At 39.0% G+C, this 26,454-nt stretch overlaps 1 protein-coding gene across 3 annotated transcripts; it reads right to left on the bottom strand.

Moving 5' to 3' along the window:
- Positions 1-5,442: 5,442 nt before the first annotated feature.
- LOC109693063 (sarcoplasmic/endoplasmic reticulum calcium ATPase regulator DWORF) lies at positions 5,443-26,432 on the bottom strand. 3 transcript variants are annotated; one of them, XM_074073942.1, is made up of 3 exons: positions 8,289-8,462; positions 5,626-5,724; positions 5,443-5,534 (listed from the first exon to the last, which is right to left on the bottom strand). In XM_074073942.1, the coding sequence occupies exons 1-2, from the start codon at positions 8,299-8,301 to the stop codon at positions 5,630-5,632; spliced, it is 108 nt and encodes a 35-aa protein (XP_073930043.1). In that variant the 5' UTR covers positions 8,302-8,462; the 3' UTR covers positions 5,443-5,534; positions 5,626-5,629. The 3 variants fall into 3 exon arrangements, 2 of the variants coding, with proteins under 2 accessions (XP_073930043.1, XP_073930044.1); XM_074073943.1 differs by having other exon boundaries at positions 5,626-5,721; positions 8,289-8,445; XR_012448067.1 differs by lacking the exon at positions 5,443-5,534 and adding an exon at positions 26,233-26,432 and having other exon boundaries at positions 5,620-5,721; positions 8,289-8,488.
- Positions 26,433-26,454: the final 22 nt, after the last annotated feature.

The raw sequence follows: 26,454 nt of genomic DNA, 5'->3' as shown, positions 1-26,454 counted from the left end.
CCTCACACATATGGGCACACCTACACACACACACACATAAGAATGTTTTCCAAACTTCAATCATAATAAAAAATCACCTTGGGAACTGATTGGTGTCAGAGGCTTCTTCAGACCTACTAAAATGAAATTTCCAGAGAAGGAGCATGGGGCTCTGCAGTTCTAACAAATGACTGAATTGTTTCAAATCAATCAGCTTGAGACATATTGCAGTCCTCACATGAGTCCATGAACGCATACTGAGAAATTAAATAACAATTCTAAGGACTCCTAAAGTGGGAGAAAGTCAATCTGTCTTCTAAACTTTTGTTCTTTTCACTGGTGAAGCTGCCTGTGTCACTGAGAACATGATCAGGGTGAATGTGGAAACATGGAACTAAAATGCTTATTATAGACAAATTCATTTCGATTGCTACGTAAAAACAATGTTATGATCTGTTTTAAAGTGCCAGAGAAAAGAACATTGAGTCATTGAAATAAGAGCATCTTTTTAAGAAGGAAAATGTAATGATTTATGGGAAAGCTGGAGTTTTCCTGTGTCCAGAGGAAAATCAAGCACAAATTTGGCCAAGAAATGAGACATCCTACAGCTTCAGAGAGCTAAAGAAAAGAGTTCACCTCATAGAGGCCAAGCATAGAATGGTGGCTCCCTGGGGCTCAGGGTGGGGACGTTGGAGACATGTTGGTCAAAGGATATGAAAGTTCCCTGGCAGAGGAGAAGTAAGTTCAGAAGACCTACCACAATATGAGGGTTAGAGCTAATTAGAATGCACTCGAATACTGGTAAGAGTGGAGTTTAAGTGTCCTCACCACAAAAAATGGTAAGAATAAGAGGTAAGGGATATTAATGGTCTTGATTTAGTCATTCCATAGCACATCCATACATGGAAATATCATATTTTACACCATAAATACATACAAATTTTATCAGTTAAAATAATTTTGTTTAATATTCTTACAACAAGAGAAAAATGATCTCCAGCTAGGACAGCTAACTATGAGCTCATGTCTTTAATTCAAAGACATGAGCTGCTTCTTCATGAGGAAGTCTTCAGAAATGGAAGGTGCTATTTGACCTGCAGTCTCTTTTTAGTGGACTTCAGGAGTCCATGAGCACTTAAAATAGTATCGACAATTTTGTATAAATGTATGGTTTCTGGCAGAGTCTGTAGCTTTCACAGGTTTCTCATTAAAAATTCACAGCACAAAATGTTTGAGTGAATGGAGAAATTATCATTTTAATTAACTCAGTTGATTATTAAGAGAAAGTAGGCAGGTACCAGTAGTTCATGCCTATAATCCTAGCTATATGGGAGGCTAAAATTGGGAGGATTCAGGTTCCAGGGCAGCCCAGTCAAATAGTTCACAAAACCCCACCTCTATGGACTTCATATGCCTATGAAATGGAACAATGAAACCTCTTGCAATTGATTGAAGTGGGGTGGGAGCGGGTGGAGAGGGAGAGATGGTAGAAGCAATCTAACCAATGTACAATATAAGCCTATTTGGAATTGTCACAATGAATCCCCCCTGTACAAAAATATATCCTAATAAAAAAATTTTTTAAAGACTACCACCTCTAAAACAACCAGAGCAAATGGTCAGGAGGTGTGGTTCCACAATAGAGCACCTGCTTTGCAAGTGCAAAGACTGGAGTTCAAACCCCAGTCCCACCCACAAAAAAAAAAAAAAATGAGCAAGAGAGAAGTAGGTGGTCTTGAAGTCAATAGAAAGCCTCAGACGGGTCAAGAAGATTCAAAGCAGAGTGTGCTGGTAATTGTTTATTTGTTGGTCATCCATTGGGACAAGCCCTAATACACAGCATTTGTCTCTGTGTATACAAACCACCACGGCCAATTTCCAGCTACCAATGAGACACTGATACAGGATATTTGTGCAGGACCGAAAGCTTCCACTAGACCTTCCTGGCTTAAGTGTCACAGCATTTTAACCAGAGGGACTTGTCAGCATGAAACCAAAGAATGAACTTCCAACAACGAAGGGAGAGTGTAAAAGTAGGAAAGTTTATTAAGTGAAAGAGCAAAAGCTACATGGGAAGGGAGGAGTCCCAAGTGGACAGCAGAGTCTAGGGGTTTTTATTGACCTTGTTCAAGATGTAGCTCAATTTACATGATAATTAGGTACATGAAGTGTGCTATGCTCATTGGCTGATTGCCAACACAGCAAATGCAGGCTGGAGAGCTACGTTTACCTTATTTGTATTAAGGGCAACCAGCAATTCCCACTTAGGTTTGTCCTGCCCTTCCTTCCTCCCCTTAATCGCCCCTTCCCTGGGTCAGGGGGAAGCCTCCAAGAAAACAGGATGTTTTGCTTTGGGATTTGGAACATTTTGCCCAATATTGAGTGCAAGGGTGTTTTGCAAGATAAATAGTCACTGGGTCTGCTTCTTGGTGGACTTTCCCTGGGATCCCCTAGCTGTTTTACCTATTCCACACTAAATCACATGGTACCTGCAAATGTTAGTAATCAGCTTTCACAAGCCTATAAGAGTCAGCTCCAACACTTTTTCTTTCTTTTTTTTTTTTTTGGAGGTGGTACTGGAGTTTGAACTCAAGGTCTCATGCTTGCTGGACAGGCATCGTACCACTTAGCCACTCCACTAGCCCTTTTCTGTGTTGGATATTTTTGAGAAACATTGTCTTGAACTATTTGCCTGGGCTGGCCTTGAACTGTGATCCTCCTGATCTTTGGCTCCCAAGTAGCTAGGATTACAGACGTGAGCACCAGTGCCCAGCTATCAGCAGGCTTCTGATTCAAGGTGAGTTAGTTTTTCTCAGGTCTGAGGGAAACTAAAATGAGATCAAGTTAATAATGAAAATAGTTGAATTAAATTTTATGCATTTTCCATTTAAATTTTGTAAACATCCTTTTAAATAGTGTATTATTTGAAGACTTTTTGACAGACAGTGCTATAGTTTTGAGGAAGAAATCAGAACTTTCCAGAGCTGTGATTCAAAACTGGAGTCCTGGGCACACTGCAGCATCATCCTGAAAAAACTTCTACTAACCAAGTTCTCAAGACCCCACTCAGACCTTCTGAGTCAGAAACCCCAAAATGGGACCCAGCCATCCGTCCATTGAGTTCTGAGTGAGCTGGGGATGCACACTGAACTCTGAGAACCACTTCTGAACAGTAGAGGTTCTCAATTTTAGCATGCCCAGGAATCACAGGAAGAATTTGTTAAGACGCACAGTCCTGGCCCCCTACACACCTGGTAAGTCAGAAGCTTTAGAGGCGAGACTCAGCAATAGAGCTACAGTTTGTTCTTTTTTATTTTAGTCTTATTTATTTATTTACTTATTTGCACTAGGATAAAAGAAACAAACTTCCTATCTTAAAAATGATTAACTATATACTGAAGTTGGTAGAAGAATGTGAATCATCACCCAGCTTAAACAAATATCGTTTTCCTGTCTTGTTCATGTCCTCCACTTCATTTTTAGTTTGTTTTCTATGGAGATAAGTTAATTCCTGTCATCTCACCAGCAGATACTTCAGTGTGTCTCTAAGAAGCCTATTGCCAATTGCCATTACTAATAATAAGCATTGATAATAATTCCTTAATAGCTTTGCACAGAAAAGCAAAAATGTCTCTCTGTAGCTGGCCAGCACATTGTGCTCCGTTGTTGTCCTTGTATTCTGGAATAGTTTCTCCTTCCTCACCCTTAAGGATAAGTTTGTTGAAAAAGCCAGGCCAGGTGTTCTTTACAATTTTCTACCCTCTAGACTTGGCTAAGTGCATCCTCTTGATTTTCTTTCATATGTCTGGTAAATTCATCCAGAGACTTATTTCACTTTAGGTACATTTGTTTGGCAAGAGTATTTCCCAGGTGACCCTGGGGACTTTCTACTGTTCCTATCAGCAGGCACACAGTGACTGGTTATAACCCTTTCAGTGCTGTTGAATTGATCAGTGGATACAAGTGTCATCTAATAGATCTATACAATAAAAACTACAAATCACACTGCATTTCCTGCTCCAGACTACGGCAAGGATGCCTGGCTCCTTCAAGCCAAGACTGGGGGGGTGCACATTCCTAGTAGGTATTCTCAGTGGGAGCTGTGATAGACATTCATTTTTCAGAAGAAGGAAAACAGTGAGTTCATACCAATATTTGCTATTCAATTTTTAATATTGTCCGGCATTTATTTGACATTTATGCTGATGGTCTGACTTTCAAACCAACAATTTCAATATTACTACTAACAAAAAAACCCACTGAATGTGGTTTGAAGCTTTATAAAAAACACTGTTTTAAAGTCATTTGAAAGATTTCTTTTTATGATATGTCACCAACTTGATGTACTATTTGTTTTACTTTGTGTTAAATTAGAGGGAATTATTTTTTAATTTATAAAATTTTCAGGTGATTCTAAAAATGAACAAAAACAAGTTACATTCAGAGATACCTAGCCTTCGTTTATCTCCTCTATTTCAATATCTTAATACATACATATCAGTATAGCCCCACATTTTCTTACACATATGGTAGCATACATTGTTCTATATCTGACTTTTTCAATTAACATTTTGTCCTGGAGATAACATATCATATCAGTATATATTGAGGCCCCCTTTGTTCCCTTCTGTAGCCTCATAAGCACTACATCACAGCTTACTCAATCAGTATTAATGTACTCTCAGTTTATTTCCAGGTTTTTGCTACGACATTACACCAGAATAAGTAGACTGTGTATATACCAGTTTGTATTTTTGCCAGTGCGTGTGTGTATATATATATATATACACACATAAATAAATATGTAATTTGGGCAGATTACTGATTGCCAAATATTCCCCAAAAAATGTTGTACCTAGCATGGCAGATGTCATGCACCTGTAGTCCTATCTATTCAGGAGGCTGAGGCAGGAGAATTGATTGAGCCCAGGAATTCAAGACCAGCCTGAGCAACACAGCACGACCCCTGAGAAAGAGAGAAGGAGAAAGTTGTATCATTTTGAATTTGCAAAGTGTACTAGACTGCTTATTTCCCCACAGCCTTACCAAAACACGTATCAAAATCCTTTATTTTTTATATCCAGTAAGTGAGCAATGGTTCCTTAATGTGGTTTTCACTACATTTCTCCTTATGAATAAGAAGTTATGGGCCAAGTTTACATTCACATTGTTTCTTGTGTGTTGTCTGTTCTCTTTAGCCTATCCTTTCTTTGGAAAAGGGGGAAAAAACATTTTATAACATAACTAAATTTTTTGTGTAAAAACACAAAAAATAGTTTCCCCTACTGCTTGTGTATTTTTAGCCTTGCATGTTTCCTACTCTCTGGGTACAGGGAAATTCACCTGTTTTTGGATAGATCTTTTTCTGTACCTTAATTTTACACAAACTCCTGAAGAAATTCTCGTGCACACCGAGCCTGCAGCTCACAATCCAAGCGTACGAAATGATGTCAGACATTGCAGTTACTTAACATGAAACACGTTTAATAATCAGTCATGTCTATGCTTTTCTTAATTCTTCTACATGGTGTCAGTGCACTCTGAAATCTTCTTGCCTGAATAATAAAACGTTCCATTAGTAAAGCAGAAAGGATTCTGGAACAATTTGTGCAATGGGTAAACATGTTCAATTATTAAAAACCTTACGTTTCTAAGAGAAGACAACATAAATCATTACGATGCAGCCCACAATCCAGCCAATCAGGAGAAGAATTGGAACCATAAAGTGTGATAATGTAGATTCTGCTTAAAAATAGGAAACAGATTGGTTAGCTTGGCATTAAATCTTTTGAATCAAAAGAGGAAAGAAACTGTTAATATTAGGAAAAATACACTCTCTAGATATACCCATACATAATCATTTTTTGTTTTCTTCAAAGGATACCTGTGACTCAGTTATAAACCTGGGTATTTGGAATGGAAGAACTACTAGGTTCTTCCCTGTACTACCGCTCTTCCTTTAACAGTTACATGACCTTGGGCAATCCTGAAGTTGAACTTCCCTATTTGTAAAATATGGGTGATGAAGCTTGTAATACTCACCTCCTGGGTTTGTTGTCAAATAATATGACTTGAAAAGCTTTGTAAACTCCAAGCACCCTGTGGGTGTTTAGTGTACACAGAGCACATTCACGCATTTGTGCAATAATGCATATGGCAACTGTTTATGGAGCAAGAATCCAATATAATTCTGAAGTAATTCCTACTAGACTAAATTACTCATAACAGAGGGAAATGTTTTGAGAATTGCTCTTGGTCTCTATAGCTGCTTTTAAAGTTTCACAGGGAAAAGGAAAACATCATACCTTATATAATCATTCTCAACTGGAGAAAAGAGATTCTATTTCTTGAAACTAGTTCACTATAATTATCAACACTGACTTGAATCTATGTGCAATAATAAACCAACACACCTGGCAGACTGTATCTGTGATGCCTCTTGCACATCTTATTGTAAAAGAGAATTTATAAAAGTATCTTTTTTCTTAACATTCACTGAATCTCAGTCTTGTTCTTTCACACACCCACACTACAAAAGGATTCAGAAACAGCACAGGAAAGATATCCTATAGAATTAATGTTCCTGATTTAAGGACTCAAGATATATTCTTTATAAAAATTTTATTGTTTTTACATTTACTTACATGTGTATACATTATTTGGGCCTCATCCCTCCACCCGTGCTTCCGGACAGAAGCAAGATATATTCTTAATTGAAAAAGGTCTTATACCATAGTTAACAAAGAGAGTGCATGCTCTTAGCAACTGTACTCCATTACAATTCCTGTCTGTTTAAAATGTGAAGGTTTCTTTAAATGCTGTTAAAATAAAGTGATCGGGAAATGAGACACTTCTAAAATTAGAAGATACTCTCATAAAAGCAAATTTTTCTGAGATTTAAAAGAATTTTAATACTTTCAATCTATTTTTACAAACTGTTGGAATCTCTCACTGTGACCTTGAACAAGGCATTAACACTAAGTGAAAACCCTTCCTCTTTACCTGCCAAGTGCTATTGCTTTAAGGATAAAGCAAGCATGAAGTGGTCTTTACTCTCAATGAAACAAAAGGTTTTTTTTATGAATACCTTTTTAAGGTACCAGTACAGTGAAAGTACATAACAGTAATTTTTAAAAACTGTTTATGTAAGTAACTTAGTATTTTTGTCAATTTCAAAGAATTTGAAAATTAATTAATTTAATTCAAATTAAATTAATTTGAATTAATGCTCAATTAATTCAATTGAGTGTTTCTATATAAGCACATTTCAATAAAAATTAATAAGGCATATTTTAATAAAATTTACGTGTCATAAAGCTATAAAAGTAAATATTCTATTATTGACTGTTCTTTGCAAGACAATAAAACTGTGCATTTTAATACTTAAAATCAGTGCATCCATTTTTTTTAATACTAATATTTTCGGTTTTGCCACAATCTATAGCATTGTTTGGAAGTAGGGATACATAAGGACCCAACATTCTTTCTAGATTACTTACATTTACAGCACTAATAAGAACAAAACTTCTCTTCAGACACCAAGAGTAATTTCAAAATGCCCCACTTTGTCCAGTTCTGAGCATACAAAAGTGGCTACAGCTGACAGTATTCTTAAGGGAACTGACCTGTGGATCCAGATTCCAGGTTCAAGACCTGGTGCCACCACTCTCTAGTGATGGTGGGTGGATAACTTCACCATGTCTGTTTCTTTATGTATAAAATGGGGGTCAGCTTCTCAAAGGTGTTATCAGAATTAAAAGCAAAAAATCCTGGAAATACTTAAAAGCTGTTTCTTAGGCACAGATAACTTCAGCTTATTTTGTTATATTGAGTCAAAATATATAAATATGTAAAGATGAAAACTGTTTAAATACCAGGAAAAATTGTAGGTGTGGAGCATGTTAGAGAACATCAGGATATCTTCATTTTGCAGTCAAAAACAGGCTCCAGGGAAGCAGAGACGATTCTCCAAACTCACAGACACTCAATAGACCTGACACAGAACACAACTGTGCTCAGTTCTGGTCAAGCACCCCCAGAACCTCAACTCTAACGCAACACTGGAACTTACCTTACAACTTACCTTTCAAAAAGAGCATGAACAAAGTTAAGCTCTTCTGTTTGATCCTTTCAGGCACTGTCCACAAATTGAGTTATCTAAAGCCTTTTTGGAAGCCACACTACAATATAAAGCTAATGATACTGTAGCAGAGATACCATATTCTTCAGAATGAAAATACTAAGAAACACAAATAACCTAAAATCTAGAAGCTTTTTTTGCCCAGAGAATCTGATGCCTGGAACCTTACCTTTTTCGGCCATTGTTCCTGTTGTTGAGTGGCTTAGTTAGGGCCAGGCTAACCTCCTCCTTATTGTTATCCAGTGTCTCTTTGAACTTTAAATAGAGAGATATCTGAAGAGTGTGGCAGCTGCCCCTCTCCTAGCTGCCAATTGTCTGCAGGGTGATGTAAGTCACGGGAAAGCTGGACTCCTCTGCCTCTTCTTTATCCTAGCATTGTAGAGGAAGCAAGGGGCTATGGACCTGACCTTCACAATTAAGTGAGCTGAGTTTCCCCAATGCACAGATATGCAGATTTTTAATTTGCTTACTGCCTTCAGACCACAAGAAGAAAATGTTTAGTGAAAGGGGTACACAGAGGAAAAATGACATTGAAACTACAAGTTCTGTCAAGGACAGAGGGAATATATTGGAAAGAAAGGACTTTGGAGGAAAGAGACCTGGGTTCAAATTCCACTTCTGCTACTTTAATAATGAAAGCCAAGTTCCCGAACCTGGGCATTGGGTTCATTAATTTTAAAATTTTTAAATGAGAATAACAATACTTACCCAGGAGAGTGCATAAAGATGAAATGAAAAGGCTATGTGAAATATAGACAGCTCCTTATTATCTTACAGATGCAAAACAATGTATGCACATGTGAATAAATGAATAATAAACAAAGAAAGAATAAATAAATAAATGTACAGGACATTTCTTACCATTTTCAGAGAGCTTGTTGTTTTATTAGCAATGTATAAAAATAGAACATTTCATTTTTCATAGTCCAACCTGGTTTATGTAACATGACCTAGACCGCTCTCTAGATTATCATTACAATAGCTTTGATTTTGAAGTCTGGATGGAAAAGTTTTACAAAGTGACCTGGTGACTAACTTCCCTAAATCCACCATGAGATCAAAAAAGTCTCCTGGAAGAGAGTGCGGCCTGATCAAATCCACCTCCACAACTTCGAGAGTTGGGTTGCTCTGAAAATCATCACACATACCATCACTGCTCAAATCTGTCACAGGTTCTCCATCTCCTACAGACCCTGCACTCAGCTCACCGTTTGCAATGAGACTTCATCCACACTGAACAACTTGCTGTTATATGAACTCAGAATACTCCCGCCCACACAGGCAAGGAGAATGTGACTTTGTATCTCAGGTAAAGTATCTTTAGGTTAGAATGTGGAACCCATAATCTAGTATGCTTATGTCATTCAAGTCGAATTGTCACCTCAGCCTCTCTACTACTTAACCCTGGAAAAAATGCCTGGCTGTACCAGGTAAGCAGAGAAACTGTGTTGTCTGTGTCATGAAATCCCTTTTCTATCTAGTAAAGTTGGCTATTTTTTCCCAGTAACAAGTAACAACATATTTTTAAAAGGTAAAATGAGGGCATGAGACAGAAAGAAGAAGGAAAAGTGATGACTGATCTCACTTTAATACAAAAATAATAATTTATTTATTCATTTTCATGGACCTAATAATTACACATCTTTATGGGGTATAGTGTGATGTTTTGACACATCACAAAATTGTAGAATAACCAACTCAAAATATTTATATTTCAAATGAACATCCATGTTATCTAAAGAGAAAGAAACATTCAAAAGAAATAGTGATGTTACCCCCCACAAAGAGCACAAACATACATCCATACTAAGGTAAAATAATTTGCCTAAAATATATAAAAATAGAATATATAAAAAGGTTTCTACATTTTAAACAGTCATTTCCATTTCAATTATATTAAGCTTTTTTTCTTTACTACAAAATAGACTGTTATTAATATTATTGCTATCAATTTAGGGAAAAATCACTTTCATAATTCACTATTTCTTACTTTTCTATAGAAAGAGAGAAGGAGGAAAAAAACAAATTCAATGAGCATGAATTGCCCAGACCTCAGAAAAGACTTCAGCCTAGAATCTCATTTCCTTGGCATCTCATAAGTAAACTTTTTAAGTTTTATAATATTTATTCAGGAAAATGTTTTATTCATTAATAGGCCGGTTTCATTTTGAACTCACAAATCTGAAGCCTGTATTTGACCATTTTCCAATCTTCCTCTGAGGACATACTGCTTAGGAACATTTTCTATTTCCTACTTTACATACTCTCTTAAAGGTTTAGCTCTCAGATGCCTTTTTTTCAAGGTGACATTAGATTCTTCTAGGGCACTTAAGTTAAAAAATTAAACTATTTGATTCCTTAGTCAAAACAAATCAGAACTCCTTGCTTTTCAAATATTTTAAGCACCAGTGTCTGGAATGTGGTATGAAATCCTAGACATAATAGATACTCAATAAATCTTTCCTTGATGGCTGGCTGACTGGCTCAATGGCTTGGGGGTGGGTGGATGGGACAATAAATGGAGAACAAGGTAGCTTGGTTAGCACTCTAAACAAAGATATATGATGGTGATACCTAAGGAAGTAATAAAGGGATGGGTGAGTGGCTCAACTGGTAGAGTGTGGACCTCACAAGTGCGAGGCCTTGAGTTCAAACCCCAGTGCCACTAAAAACAAACAAAAAACTAAGGAAGCAATAAGGTAATCTTAATTGTATGCTATCCTCATAATATAACCTAATATGCACACACTTTATAGTCTACCTAATTACTGATAGCATTAGAATAATCATAGTTCAGGATATATCAAATAAAAGAATAAAATAAACAAAAAAAATGGAAGAATAAGGGTTTCCAAAGATATCTCTCCTCCATAAAATCAACAGGAAACTTGCTAAAATTTCAGAGTCCAGTTTTTCAGAAATCTGGACTAACCAAATACAACAATTTGGGGAGCTTTTATTTAAGATCTCAGTAAAATAGCAACTCTCATGGTAGGTTTATTTGGTTTATTGACAACTTCCCCGCCTCTAACTTTGCAGTAGACTTGAAAATCAGTATTCCACAGCATCAGTGAAAACCAGCATCCTGGCAGCCAGCAGGGGCACAGGATGCGGGAGGGCTTCTTTAAAGTCTTATGTCCAGAAAGTCGTCATTATATGATGTGGTGATTCTCCAAAAGACCCCACTTGCAAGGTTGTCTTTGTTTGAACAGATTCAGCATTTACCCAATGTGAAAATTATTACCACCCAGAGCATCTGCTAAAAAAAAAAAAAAATTAGGCAATTGTTCAACATCACAGTTGCTTGGATAACAGTTGGAGTGAGGACTGGCAGAGTAAGTCAAGTGGTAGAATGCCCACCTAGAAAGCAGGAGGCCCTGAGTTCAAACCCCAGTACCACAAAAAAAAAAAAAAAGAAAAAGTTGGAGTGAACAAAAAACTAATTTAAAAGTTTAAAAAAGAGAAGCTAAGTAGCCAGGTATAGTGGCTTATACTTGTAATCCCAGCTATTAGGGAGGTGGAGGTAGGAGGAGGATTGTAGTTAGAGGCAGCCTGGGCAAAGTTAGTGATAGCACCTATCTGATAAAACAAACCAAAAAACAAAAGGATCAGGGATGTGGTTCACATAATAGAGTGTGTGCCTAGCAAGCACAAGGTCCTGAGTTCAATCCCCAGTACTGTGGGAAAAAAAAAAAAGAGAGAAGCTAGGGAATGAGATGTGCATAGAGTCCTTGAAAAACACCACATATCCCTGGAAGCTACAAGGCCACATGTATGTGCTTAGTTGTTTACACACCCATAGCTGTGGGTGTGTACAGGAAAGACCTCGCCAGGCACAAAGCTTTCTCCTTTGACCAGCTTTGAGGCTCGAGGTAGGAAGTGAAAGTTAAAACTCCACTAAAGTCATTCCCTAACACATCCACAGAGCTCACTGTCAAAATCTGGGACAGTAACTGGTTCCAGCCATCTAAGAAATCTCTGTTCAATTATTAGCTGACAACTAAACAAATTGAGCAGAAACTTCAATGACCACATACAATGAAGAATACAGAGTGTACAGGATCAAGTTCAGAAAGTTGCTAAGCAAACAAACAATAACAGCAACAACAACAAACTCTTGGGAAGAGGGGGATTCTGATCTCAAGAGTTGTCGTGCTAAATTATTCAAAATGCCCAGTTTTAACAAGAAATTATGAGACACACAAAACAGTATGATTCATGCCCAGGCTGTAAGAAGCAATCAAAATAATAAGTTGCTCTTCAACTTATGGTGGAATTATATCCTGATAAACCCATTATAAATTGAAAATTTCGTACGTCAAAATGTGTCTCATCCACCTATCCCACTGAGCATCACAGTTTAGCCTTGCTCGCCTTAAGCATACTCAGAAACTTATGTTAGCCTACAGTTGGGTGAACTCATCTGACACAAAGTCTACTTTATAATAAAGCAGTGAAAATCTCATAAAATTTATTGAACACCATACTGACAGTGAATACTGAATAGGTATATGGGTGGTCACCATTATTATACACAGCTGAAAGTACACTGGGCCTGAAGAATGTTTTAAGCACTGAACTAAAGTTCAGTGCTGTATGACGAGGTCATCCATTTCTCTCTTCCTGCGAGGCTTGGGGATCACAGGTATTAGACACCAAGACAACATGTTGATGAGTACAGACAGGGCCTAGTGCTCTTGAGGAAGGTAGCAATGCTTTCTGTATAGTTTGTTTCTCCTTTTCATTATATATTTCTCTACAGTAAACAAGAACACACGCATCTTTCTGTCAGCTTCCGAGACTCTCACCATTGGCATGCTTTTCTTCCAATATCCATACACCTACCTCCGCTAGTTTATTTTCTGGGAATATTCTTGATGCCTCAGGTATCTATTATTCTTCCTTACCTTGACTTCTTTCTTCCTCCACTTCAATCAGCTCCTCATTGGAAAGATATTTTACACCATACCAAAAATTTCATGAGCCAGGCACAGTGGCTCACTTCTGTAATCCTAGCTACTTGGGAGGTGGAGATTGGGAGGATTCTGGCTAAAGGTCAGCCAAGGTATAAAGTTCACACAAGACTCCATCTCAACCAATAGTTGTGTACTGTGCACATACCTGTCATCCTAGCTACTCAAGGAAGCACAAATAGTAGAACTGCAGCCCAGGCTGGCCCAGGTATAAAACAAGACACTATCTTAAAAATAACTAACGTAAAAAGGGCTGACAGAGTAGCTCAAGAGGTAGAGCACTTGCCTAGCAAGTGCAAGGCCCTGTGTTCAATGAATGATGAATGAATGCAGTTTGAATGAACATCCTCTTCATAAATGTCTCATTCAAGCTTTCGCAATCACTAATATCTTGTGACTATTTTATCAACAACAGGATCTTTATTAAAGTCTTTGAATGTGCTCACATATGTCTTCAAAACTTTCTTCCAAATGCCATTCATACATTGCTGGGTGATTTCTTCCTGTGCTGCAGTGATGGTCCAGATAGGGTTTAGAATATTAAAACCTTGCTGAATTTCTTAGAGCCCTTGGTCAGATTCAGTAGTTTCAATAACCTGTGCAAACATTTCACACACTTCAAACAATGAGCTAAGACTATCGCACCTTGGTCCATTGGTTGAATGAGTGTGATCGTGTCCAGTGGTAAATACACTATCCTTACTTATATCAGTATTCACCTGACTGATATGCTGTGGTGCCCTGGAGCACTGTCTAACAGCACAAGATTCTTGAGCAGAATGCTGCTTTGTCCACAATATTCTCTTGCCTGTAGAATACAACAATTCAAGAGTCAGTCCTCCAACAATGCTGATTTCATCTAGTTATGGCAATAATAAACCAGGAACACGATTGCTCACATCCTTGAATGCTGTAGGATTCTCAGTGCTGGACTGTGAAAGGCTTTGATTTGAACCCTACAACATTTCCACCTAGAAGCAGCATTACTTTGTCTTCAAATGTCTTCAAACCAGGCATTGGGCTGGACTCTTGATGAATGCGTGTATGCTACGCCGTATGCTTCCAGAAAAAGCTGCTTTCATCAATATTAAACTTTTCTTCTGGTCGGTATTTCTCATCCACAGTTATCCTGTGCCCTTTCTTAAAATCTTCATCACCTTTAATAACAGCATTTGCTACTTCACCACTGAGCTTCATATTACGAAAATTGCATGCTGGGCACCGGTGGCTCATGGCTGTAATCCTAGCTACTCAAGAGGCAGAGATCAGGAGGATTGCAGTTCAAAGCCAACCCAGGCAAATAGTTGGAGAGCTCCTATCTTGAAAAAAAAAATCACAAAAAAGGGCTGGTGGTATAGTTCAAGGTGTAGGACCTGAGTTTAAGCCCTAGTACCACAAAAAAAAAAAAAAAGAGAGAGAGAGAGAGAGAGATTTAGAGCTCTGGGGAGATGTTCAAGCATGTGCATAATGGAATCCAAGAAAAAGAATAAGACAAGAGGAAGGGAAGAAGGAGGGGGAGGAAGAGGATGAGAACCATGACTAACTCATTCTGATTCCAATGTTCTTTTTATTAAGTTTGGTCAAATTAATATATGCAAATGATTTTAAAGGTCCAGAGATAGCCATTTGTTCCTGCCTCACTCAAACCACAATGCCCCTCATCACTGCAGCCACTTCCCCTGGTATTTCTCTCTCTCTTTCTAGCACCCAACCTTTGGATCCAGATGCAGTCTTAGCTGTGAGCTGTGGTACCTGGTATCTGAGTGACAAAAATTCTGCACTCTAATATAGAATACTAGAAAAATCAGAACCCTCATAAAGTGCTAGCAATAATGTAAAATGGTGTTGGCACTTTGAAAACAGTTTTACAGTTCCTGAGAAAAGTTAACATAGAATCACCTTACAACTCAGCAATTCCATTCCTGGGAGGATACTTAAGAGAACTGAAAGCAGGTGTCCAACGAGTAGCTGGACATGGATGCTCATAGCAGCAGGATCCAAAAAATGGAGCAATCCAAATGTCCTTAACTGATGACTAGATAAACAAAATGTGGTGTATCCATATAATGCAATATTATTCAGTCAGAGAAAGGAATGAAGTACTAATACACACTATATAACATGGTTGAACTTTGACAATATTACGCTAAATAAAGGAGCTACATTGTACTGTGTGGTTTCATGTATACAAAATGTCCAGAACAGGTACATCTATAGAGACAGAAAATAAACCAGGGGGTGCTCAGGACTGGGGGAAGATGGGAATGAGGACTGGGGGGGATGGGGGTGAGGATAGTTAAGGAGTACTGAGGTTTCTTTGAGGAGTGATGAAAATGTTCTAGAATTAGAAAGTGATGGTGGTTACACAAACTTGTGACTATACTAAAGACACTGAATTGCACACTTTTTAAAACAGTGAAGTTTACAGTATGTAAATTTCATCTCAAATTTTAAAACTTCAAATGAATTCTTGAAACAAGGAAGTTCTAGGGAAGAGCCCTGAGTTCCCTAAGGCAATGAAATGAAGCAGGGTTGAACAGAACTGGGAGAAATGCCAAGAAAGATAACAACAAAGAAGATTTCCTGAAGAGAAATGTTTATGAACCCCTGTTATATGCTGGACGCCACTCTAAGCACCTGGAATGCATTAATGAACAAAGCTCTCTGACCTCCTGAAGTTATATTCTGAGAGGTAAGCAGTGCCATAAGAACAGAAAACGCAGAGCCAACCAAGGCCATCACTCCAAAGGCTCTCTTTCCTATCAGGACTGAAGAACAGCAAGAAGTTAGTGGGACTCTGGCAGAGTGAGCAGATAGGGGAATAATAAGAGAAGAGGTCAGCGGTGAGGAAGGGGCTTTATCAGACCTCATCCGAATGTTGGCTTTTCTAGGAGTGAATCAGGAAGATTCAGTTTTTTAAAGTGTCATTCTGGTAGACAGGCAGCAAGAATAGAACCAGAGACCTGTCATATAGATAACAGATAACACAGAACAGATGACAGGGATTTAGGGCGGTGCTTGGTTTACTCTTCAAGAGGGACTATTGATAAGGCCACAAGATAATGTGGGTTATTTATGATGGGTCTGACTATAAGAGTTTTGATTGGTTGGGTGGGACTTTCCCATATTATAAACTTCTGTTAACTGAGTTGTGTGGAGAAATATATATTTTAAGTCTTAAGGAGCTTAACAAATTAGAGTATATTGAGCAAGTTTTATCTGATCTGAGATACCTACAATATGAAATGTAGGTATGACTATGTTAGACATCTGCAAGCTGGGCACTGGTGGTTCACACCTGTAATCCTGGCTACTTGGAAGGCTGAGATTATGAGGATCGCAGTTTGAGGCCAATCCAGGCAAATAGTTCATGAAACCCCATCTCCAAAATAACCAGAGAAAAAGGAACTGGAAGCATGGCTCAAGAGGTAGAGCACCTGCTTTGTAAGTACAGTTCCACCAAAAAAAAAAGGTAACTGCACATTACAGACTACCTGATCTTTTTCCCTGAGGACTCTTCCTTGCTCCTCAGAAAGGACAGTGTGGCTCAGGGGAAAAGGAAGCCATATGATAATGGAGAGATCAGGGACTTAGGATCAAGTTTGAAGGCCAGCTTGGCTAATAGCTGTGTGACCTGTGACCCTAAACAAGTCACATAGGCTCTTTGAGTCTATTACTTCATTTGGAAAGTGAGAGGAATCTTATGCAGGCCTATTCTAGAATTAGAGTTGAACAAATAGCAAGCTCCCAGCACCTGGGTTCCTAAACTGGGTTCCACATACTGGGTTCCTAAAGCATGCAGTTATTATCATGAAGCAGAAATGAGGAGGAAGAAACAAATTTCCCCACAACCATTCTGAGGGTCACCTGAAGGGTGGTAGCAACTGGTCCTCAAGCCAGGGCATAAGCAAGGATGCAGGAATCCATGTCTATTAATTCCTCAACCTAATTTTGACTTGATTCATTCTGTACCTCTCCATCAAAATAATTCACTTTAAAGATCACAAAAATCTAAATCCCATTTTCTGAGTTGCTGAAGTCAATTGAAATTTGTCAGTCCTGTTATTACTTGATGTCTTGGTATTGCTGACTCCATTGGATACTTTCTTCTTTTTGAAATTCTCTTTTCTCTTGGCTTCTGTGTCTTCCATCTTCTGACTTGTTCCATTTTTGATTGTTCATTGTTGGTCTTGTAATTTTACCTCCACCCTTCCACATATTAAATATTAGTTCCTCAGTAAATGTACCAGCACAGAACTTTCACGATAATGGGGGATGAAGAGGACAGAGAAGTGACAAGAGAAGTCACTAAGTCATGTCTCTGTCCTCCCAGAGCCCTGAGAGCTCCTTCGAGGGTCAGCTCCCTGGATGTGCAAACTGTAAAGTCATTTATTAGAGACCCATGCTTGCTTCAGTTCTCTGTTGAAAGTATCTTGAAATTAAATTCTTAGTAATTTTATCATTGAATGTGTATTTTATGAGCTAAAATTGAACAGGACAAAGGAGCATGCTCATGAGCAGAGGTGATGTCTAGCACCACAAATGCCGCACACAAAGCAGTGGAGCCCCCAGGCATGCCAGAGCTGAAGGGAAGCAGGAAAGTGGGGCCAGCCTGGGACTTGGGCATGGAGGCCATGATGGCAGCCACAGCAGTAGTAGAGGCAGCAAGGATATCAGCCCAGGAACTCCTGGTCCTTATGTTACCAGAGCAGGGAAGACGGGCTTCCCAGTTTTCATGCAGAATCACAGGTACTTGAGATCCACACGATCTCAAGCATTTCAAGATGTCTCACAATAAGGAGTCTCACACACAAAAAAAAGTTTTAATAAGGATTCATTATAGCATAAGAGGATAAAATAGAGAGAAGTGGGGAAGCCCTGAGTTCAAGACCCAGTAATGCACATTAAAAAAAAAGTAAAAGGCAAATTCACAGAGGGCTGGGAAGGGCTGTGTGAGCACAAGTGAGGCTCAAACCTCTGCTCCACCAGCTGATATTTGTGAAGTCAGGAGGCTTTTAGAAGTGTTACGTGCTGGTATTGAGGGTCCTTGCCTCGTGAACTGGCTCATGAGGCAGCGGAATGCTGAGCTAAAGCTGGTGTATAAAGCAGCATTTATTAGCAAGAAAGGAAAGGCTACAGCTAGAGCAGTGTAGTGGAGCCCGGAAACCGGTAGCTCGCTGCTCAAGTGAAGGCTGGGCTTTCATGGATGTTTTAACTCTGGATTAGGTGGGTTTTTCTCATTTGCCATGGATTCGCGGGCTTTCTCAGGTGAACTGGTTTGGCTTGCACCTTATTGGGGGAGGGGAAACAATCTTGGGAGCATTTTGCTCATCAGCCCTGTGGCAGATCTATGAGACCCTGTATCTCCTCTTCAGGATGCAGGAATGCAGGCCTCTAACTCCTCAGGATGCAGGATTGATACTGCCCTCCATGGGGGATGGGATACTCACTCATCTGCCTTAGGTCTCCAGACCCAACAGAAAGATCTCCAAACTTAGGTTTAAAGCAAAGGCCACCCCAGGATTGTCTAGGCCTGTATTTTGTTTCTGTCATTCTTAGCTATTTATTACAGTACCATACTTGAGAATTTGCTTGTTGGCTTATAGGTTTGTTTTTGTCCAGCACAGACGCAAATAATTTCCACTCAATGAATCAGACAACCACAAATACAAATGGCCTGCTGGACGTTCACCCGGTTCTATGTCTAGCTTAACAACCTTATCATGACATCTTTTTTGCTAAGCTAAAAAGATCATTTAAGCATCTTAGATGATCTTTGAACTATCCTAACTTGCCACTTGTTCCCTCACCAGCTAATGAGCTCAATAAAATATTTGACATGTGTCCTTTGTACATTTGTCTGACAGTCATGATATTAACCTTTTTGAAAATGATACTTTGACATGACTTAACTCTCTTTGCCTTAGTTTAGCTGCAAAATGGAAATGAAAAAGAGTCATGAGAATTAAGAGACAGGGTATGGAAGGCACTCAGCACAGAACCTGAGGCTGAGGAAATGCATGAAAGGCCTTTGAGCTTGAGCATGAAATTCTCAAGGGTGTCAAGACAGCTGGAATCAAGGATGTGGTCCAGTTCATCCCTGGTCAGCTCACTTCCCTAATCACTTGTATGTACTAGGTTTTACAAATTTGCCTGAAAATGTTAGGTAGCGGTTAGCCACAAGTGATTGATGAGGCTGAATAAATAGATGAGAACACAGGGAAATTAAATTATTTTAATAAATATTAAAAGGGCCAAACTCAGACATTAAAACTAGAAAGTAAAAACAAAAAAGCCAGAACAACTAGATGTTTAAGATACAAGATGTACCATAAATATTTAAGATACATTTAGATGTTTAACATAGAAGACCAGGAATGTCTACATTCCAGGGCAATCTGCATCCACCTTTGTCTTTGCAATGTTAACAACATCCAAGGCTCCTTGGATGGTTGAGAGACAAAAAGGATGAAAGACATGTCTAGTAACAAAATGACTTTTCTGCTTCTGTAATCACGTTCTTTAAAATCTTATGTGCTGACCCTCTTCTAATTATACACCTCACACCTCATGGAAATGATGTGCAGAGGGAATTCTGTCAGTGACACAGCTCGGTGACCTTGGTCACTGGACACTGTCCAGTGCTTTTTCCAGCAGGGCTCAGGCGAGCTTAGGATTTAAAAAGCCTTCAATGTTGCCCATTGAGGAAACTTAACCCAAAAGGTAAAGAAGGCTTTCTCAGAAGCTATGCGTTAGCGTTTCCATATTTAAAATGGTACATTTTCAAGTTTCTAAAGGGTGATATCAAAGGTGACATTTTCTACAAAGGATGTACTAAAGAAATGTGTCCTTGTAAACATTCTCTGTAAACTTTTCTTTTAGGTTCCTTTCCCTCTGAGAGTTTTCAAAAGTAGAGAGTCGTGGTATATTTGAATTTCTAGTATTTCCCCAACACTCCCCCCAAATAAAAACAGTCCAAGTTTACTGTCCAAACTTGAATACATCTCAAAGTTGAAAAGGCCTGGTTAATTCTCTCCACCTGGTGGCAAGCTACTATTGCTGGGAACTCTGATGGGTCCCCAAGAGTCCCAGACTTTTGAAACTGAATGCAGAATATCAGCATAATGCTTCTCCCTTGTAGCCATTTCTTGCCATCTTTGACAAGTATAGATGCAAGTTTGAGGACAGAAAACTACAGAAGACAAAATTTAATAATCAGATCTCATGAGCCACTTGGAACTCTTGAGGAAACTCTCCCAAACCCTAAGGTGGTTAACTATAAAAGAGTTAACTTAACAAAAACTCCAAAAAGTTAATAATTGACAGGCCTGAAGAGCAGAAGCCCCCTTGACCTGCATGACAGGCACTTCATTTGCCCCGGGGCCCTTTGGGCATGGGTGCAAGGACCTATCCTCCAGTGCCACATGCCTGTGGGAGTGTTCCATGCTGGTGTCGAGGGTCCTTGCCTTCACAGGCCAGAGAACTGGCTCATGAAGCAGCTGAATGATGAGCCAAAGCTGGTGTATAAAGTAGGATTGAATAGAGAGAAAGGAAAGGCTACAGCTAGAGCTGTGCAGTGGAGCTCGGAAACTGGTAGCTCGCTGCTCAGGTGAAGGCTGGGGTTTCATGGCTGGGTTAGGAGGGTTTTCTCATTGGCCATGGATTTGCGGACTTTCTCAGGTGAACTGGTTTGGTTTGCGCCTTTATTGGTGGAGGGGAAACAATCTTGGGAGCATTTTGCCCATCAGCCCTGTGGCAGATCTATGAGACCCTGTATCTCCTCTTCATGATGCAGGAATGCAGGTTTATAACTCCTCAAGATGCAGGAATCCTAGTGCGCTCCAGGGATACTCATTCATCTGCCTTAGGTCTCCAGACCCAACAGGAGGGAAACCATTAGCCCAGACCAGCACTCCCAAGGGAACCTCCTAGAAACATCAGGACAGACCAATCACTCCAGGGACAACTCTGTCCCCCATGCCAAGTCCTTGTCAACTGCATTCAGGCTCCTGAAACTTACAAGATTTGCAATTTCAGCTTTGCAACATAGTAAATTTCTCTACATGTTGCAATCTATTTGTCTAATATTGTGTTAGAAAATTATGTTATGAAATTTCAAGCAATTTTTGGGACAATTTTATATTGTAGTATAGAGGTTAATTTAGGGATGGGTGGAATATTGTAACGTTCAGCTCACCCTGCTAGGATCGAGGATGTTGCTATCCAGTTAAGACTTTTTTAGGGATGGGCTATGGCTTAAGTGGTAGAGTGCCTGCCTAACACCACAAGGTCCTGGGTTCAAGCCCCAGTACCTCAAAAACATCCTTTCATATTTCTTAGTTGTGTGCTGGCATTTTCTTTATAAAACTTTTACACTTTTCTTAAGTTTACTTTAAAAATACTTTTGTTTTTGTAAATCTGTTTCCTCATTATGTTTTTTATACGAATTTGTGTACAGATAATTTACAAAATTTGGAGATACTGAGGGTTTGAACTCAGGGCCTTACACTTGTAAGAGCTCTACCAATTGAGCCATACCCCCAGCCCTTTTCTTTCCTTAGTTTGTTTTCACATATAGTCTCTCACTTTTCCCCTGTTGGCCTCCTACCTCTACCTCCTGAGCAGCTGGGATTATAGATGTGACTACCATCTATAATCAGAACCAAGAACCAAGTTTTAATGTAAGGTACTATGTACATACATATCTGTTTAGGGAGTTTTGTTTCCCCTGTTAGAGCATCTTTTACAAAGTGTTCCTATGTAATGTATGCAATGTGTACATATATTTAAATACATTTTAACTAATATTATACATATTAACTATTCATGACACAAGCACATTGATTGGTTCATTCCTTAATTTTTTTCCTTTATTATAGAAAACAAAGTCTGAGAGATTAAACAACCTGTATAGATCTCAAGAGCTGGAGGTGTGGCTCAGGTGGTAGAATACCTGACTAGCAAGTGAGAAATCCTGAGTTCAAACCCCAGTACCACCACCACTACCCCCCCAAAAAAAAACAGTAGATCTCAAAAATCAAAGAACCAGGATCCCTGTCCAGGAATAACTGATTCCAAAGCCTGGGCTTTTTGTACCTCCCCAGACTACATCACTAGAGCCATGAAAGAAAACTAAGTACAAAGTGTATATAGCCATCCTTGATGTTCATGAAGGAAGTGGTCCAGCATTCCCCCTCACACCCCAAAATTTGCAGATACTCCAGTCCCTTATATAAAATGGCATGACATTTGCATATAACCTTCACACAGCCTCCTGTGTACTTAAACACTCTCTAGATCACTTCTAATACCTAAAACAAAGTAAGCACTAAATATTTGTTATAGACTATTGTTTAGGTAAGAATGATAAGGAAAAAGCCTGTGTGTGTTTAATATAGACACAATTTTTTTAAATATTTTCAGTATACATTTGGTTGAATACTACAGGTACAGAGCCAACTGTGCCATGTACAGTCCTGTACATATAAAACCCACTCCCCTCACCTGTGCATTAATTTAGGGTGTTTAAGGTGCACATTGAGAAATGCAAAAGTTATTTCACAGTTCATTAAAACACAAGGCTTTTATAGATTTCAAGTGTAGAGAATGTGCCAAGAGAATGAGGACTCTGCTTTTGGGATTCCTTCAGATTTTAAGGCATTCCTCTAAGGGGTTGCTTTCAACATTTCACCCTCACCATCAGGAAATTCCTCTTCATACCCAGCCTAATCACTTCATGCTGAGTTTTAGCCCTCTTTTTGGGATTTGCTAGAAATAGAACAGATGGTCCCTATTTTCTGTATAATATCCACTCATAAACTTGAGGTCTTCTATAGTGACCTTGGCTCTAGAATAAATAATCCTAATTCCTAAATACTATCATGGGTTTTGTTGTTTTTTCAAAGATTTTCTAAAAATGCAACTGCTTCTGTGCCTGGTGAGAAGGGCAACATGCAAGTTAGCCATATCCTATGTAAGCTGCTCTGCCTGCTGTGGAGCCACTGAATTCAAGACCCTGAAGGTTGCAGGGTTTATGGTTTATGGCATCTCCAAGTCTGGTCATGCCTCCTAAGGCTTTTAAGTTAAGTAGTAAGACTCTAGGATTTGATTTTCTTCAAATCAAATCAAAATCAATCACACCCGGGGGAAAATATGAGAAAAGTATCTATGTAGCAGAGAAATTTGAGAGGTTTTAGTATTTTGTGTGAAGTACACTTATTCTTATGATAATTTTTAGGAAAACGTAATCACAGACATAGTGGCTTATGTCTATAATCCCAGTTAGTTGGAAGGATCAACGTTTGAGGTCAGCCCAGGCAAAAAGTTAGCAAAACCAATCCCAACAAACAAGACTTGGTGCTTGTCTGTAATTCCAGTTATTTGGGAGGCAAAGGTAATAGGATTGAGGTCTGAGGCCAAGCTGGGCAAAAGTGTGAGACCCTATCTAAAAACAGACTAACACAAAAAGGGCTGAGGTGTGGTTCAAGTGGTAGAGCAGTTGCAAGTATAAGGTCCTGAGTTCAACTACTGAGTACACCAAACAAAAAATACTAGGAAAACTTAGTTGATAGCTCGATCAAAAGGAAATAAAATGAACAAGTAAGATCTATAATAACAGAGAGTATAAATATTTTTAAGTAACAAAATGAAAGATAGTCCATCAAAAGCTCTTCCTCCTTTGAAACTGTAAAAGGATTTCTGAACCATGGGCATCTCTAGAAATCATATGAGAATGACAGAAATATGATACCATGATGACAGAATGAAAGGATGAATAGCTTATTGGAAATGAGCTATTTTACTAAAGAAAGTACAGTTACAGGAGTGAACAATATAAAATATCAAACTATCAGTGCCTGTCCACTGTGTAACAGAATGGATTGAGCCGGGCACCTGTGGCTCACATCTGTATTCCTGGCTACTCAGGAGGCAAAAATCAGGAGGATGGCAGTTCAAAACCAACCTGGGCAAGTAGTTTGTAAGACTCTATCTCAAAAAAAAAAAAAGAAAGAAAGAAAGAAAAGCCATCACAAAAAATGGCTGGTAGAGTGGCTCAAGGAGTAAGCCCTTAGTCCAAGCCCCAGTACCACAAAAAAAAAAAAAGAGGATGGATTGATTCCATGAGGCATCACAGCTGTGAATAAGGTAGTAACCCTTAACAGCTTTACTAGACACTGAGTGTTGTGTTAGGCCCCCAGTGTGCATCAACTCATTCAATTTTCACAGCATCCTAGCAAATAAGGATTCTTATCCCAATTTTACAGATAAGAGAACTAAGGCAAAGGAGGTCAAATTATATGATCGAGCCACATTGTACTTACATGTCAGCTTTCAAATCCTAAAACAGGTAATATGCCCCAAAGATCGATTATTTTCTAATCACTGTTCTACAAATAGAAGATGACTTAACCAAAGACTAAGCTATTGAATTCACCTGTTCTTCTAAACTAACCATTCCTACTGGTTCAGAGAAATGAATTTGTGCTCTTGTCACAAGTGTGACTAAGAGAGACTGTGCCCATGTGTGGATTTCAAAGGATGATCTTCTGTCAGACATGCACTGCTGGTTCAGATCGGAATATTCAAGTAACTATGTCTGCTAGAATGCACTTGGATTCAACATACCAACTGCAGTGTTTATACTTTGAATTTAAAGTCTTGGACTATCTGTGCTGGCTTCTGCCTCCACCACTGAATTACCAGGCCAAGAAAGAACAAGGACTCTGACCTGGTAAAATGGCTTAAGTGGTACAGCACCTGTCTAGCAAGCATAAGGCCATGAGTTCAAATCCCAGTACCACCACCACAAAAAATAAATAAATAAGGAGTAAAGACTCTGTCTCCTTTACCTGTGTATCACCAAGCATCCAACTCTCTGCAATGCTCCTCCTACCATGAAGGAGCCAACAGAGCATGTAACTAGGCCAGTGTTCACCTGCAGCACAGGGGAGGTGCAAGGTGCCTTCTGTGTCTGGGATACCCACTGTGAAAAATCAGACACCAGGGCAGAGACCTGAGGATTCTGAGGTTGAAGCCAGAGAAATAGTCCAAACACCATGATGCCTCAGTAGAGACTGAGATGAAAAAGTAAGAACAAGTCAAACAGGAGAAACCAAGCCTAGGAAAAATGGGTTATGACTCAGAAGTGTGACAGGTGCCAGTGACTCACACCTGTAATCGTAACTATTCAGGAGGCAGAGATCAGGAGGATTGCGATTCAAAGCCACCCTGAGGATTTAGTTTGCAAAACCCTATTTTGAAAATACTCAACACAAAATAGGTCTAGGGACGTGGTAGAGCGCCTGCTTAGCAAGCATGAGGCCCTGAGTTCAAACCCCAGTACTGCTGAAAAAAAAGACTCAGAAGTATCAAAGCAAAATCAGACATTTTTTGCACAGCAAAAAAATACATATCTTATATGATTCCCAGAATAATGCCTTTTAAATGTCACCAGATTCCTTTCAGTTCTGTTACTATAAATAAAGTATTTATTTATTTAAAATATTTTAAGTTTTTCTTATTTCATAAAAATGAGTGCAAAATGGAAAATTGCACTGCACTTTATTACAGGAACAAACAGCACAGCTCTCTTACCACTGTTACACAGATGAAAGTCATTCTGTGTGCCTTAAGAGGTAACTTTAGCTTCAATCTAAGCAGCTCAAGCATGGGTTCAATTTTGAAGGGAAAATATGTTTGAAAACATGTAAAAATTGCTGTAATATCATCTTCAAAACGTGCTACTAACAGCAAGGATAATTTAGAATTTCAGTCTGCTTAGTTCTCTTGCATAACAAAGCTCCTTGTAAGAAGTGAATGTCTTATTCATCTTTCAGACATTTGGCTTTTGAAGATTTTTTTCAGAAATTTATTGTATAAGGAAAGTAGGTGACTCTGTGTATAAAACTTTGAAGAACAAGAAATATTACTGTATTTGGCCAGTGGTCCTCAGCCTGGGGAAGTTTTGCCTCTCAGAGGGCACTTGGATGTCTGGAGGCATTTTTGTTTGTGATGCTGGAGCAAAAGGTGCAGTTGGCATCTGGCTCTAAGCCTCATACAAGACACAGGACAGCCCCTTACAACACAGAACCTTCTAGCTAAACATGTCAGTACAGCTGGGGTTGAGAAATCCAGACTTACCAGTAAGATAAGAGCTGTAAAATCAAACAATCCTGTGATCTCTGATTTAACACATCAGAGCTTTATTGTCCAGTCATAACCCAATGTGGCTGGCAGTGGTGGGGGAGGGGGCTGAGCTCCTTACTCCATCTAATGTCCCAGTAAATCTTGCAGCTTTAGAATCTTCTGCTGAGCAAAGAAAGAAAAGCAGCTTTTAGAGAAAGCTGGGAGACAGCCTGTGCT

The sequence above is a fragment of the Castor canadensis genome, chromosome 5, assembly GCF_047511655.1.
Source record: "Castor canadensis chromosome 5, mCasCan1.hap1v2, whole genome shotgun sequence".
NCBI classification, from domain to species: domain Eukaryota; kingdom Metazoa; phylum Chordata; class Mammalia; order Rodentia; family Castoridae; genus Castor; species Castor canadensis.
Note: the sequence above shows the minus strand (reverse complement) of the source record. Positions and strands in the feature narration are given on the sequence as shown.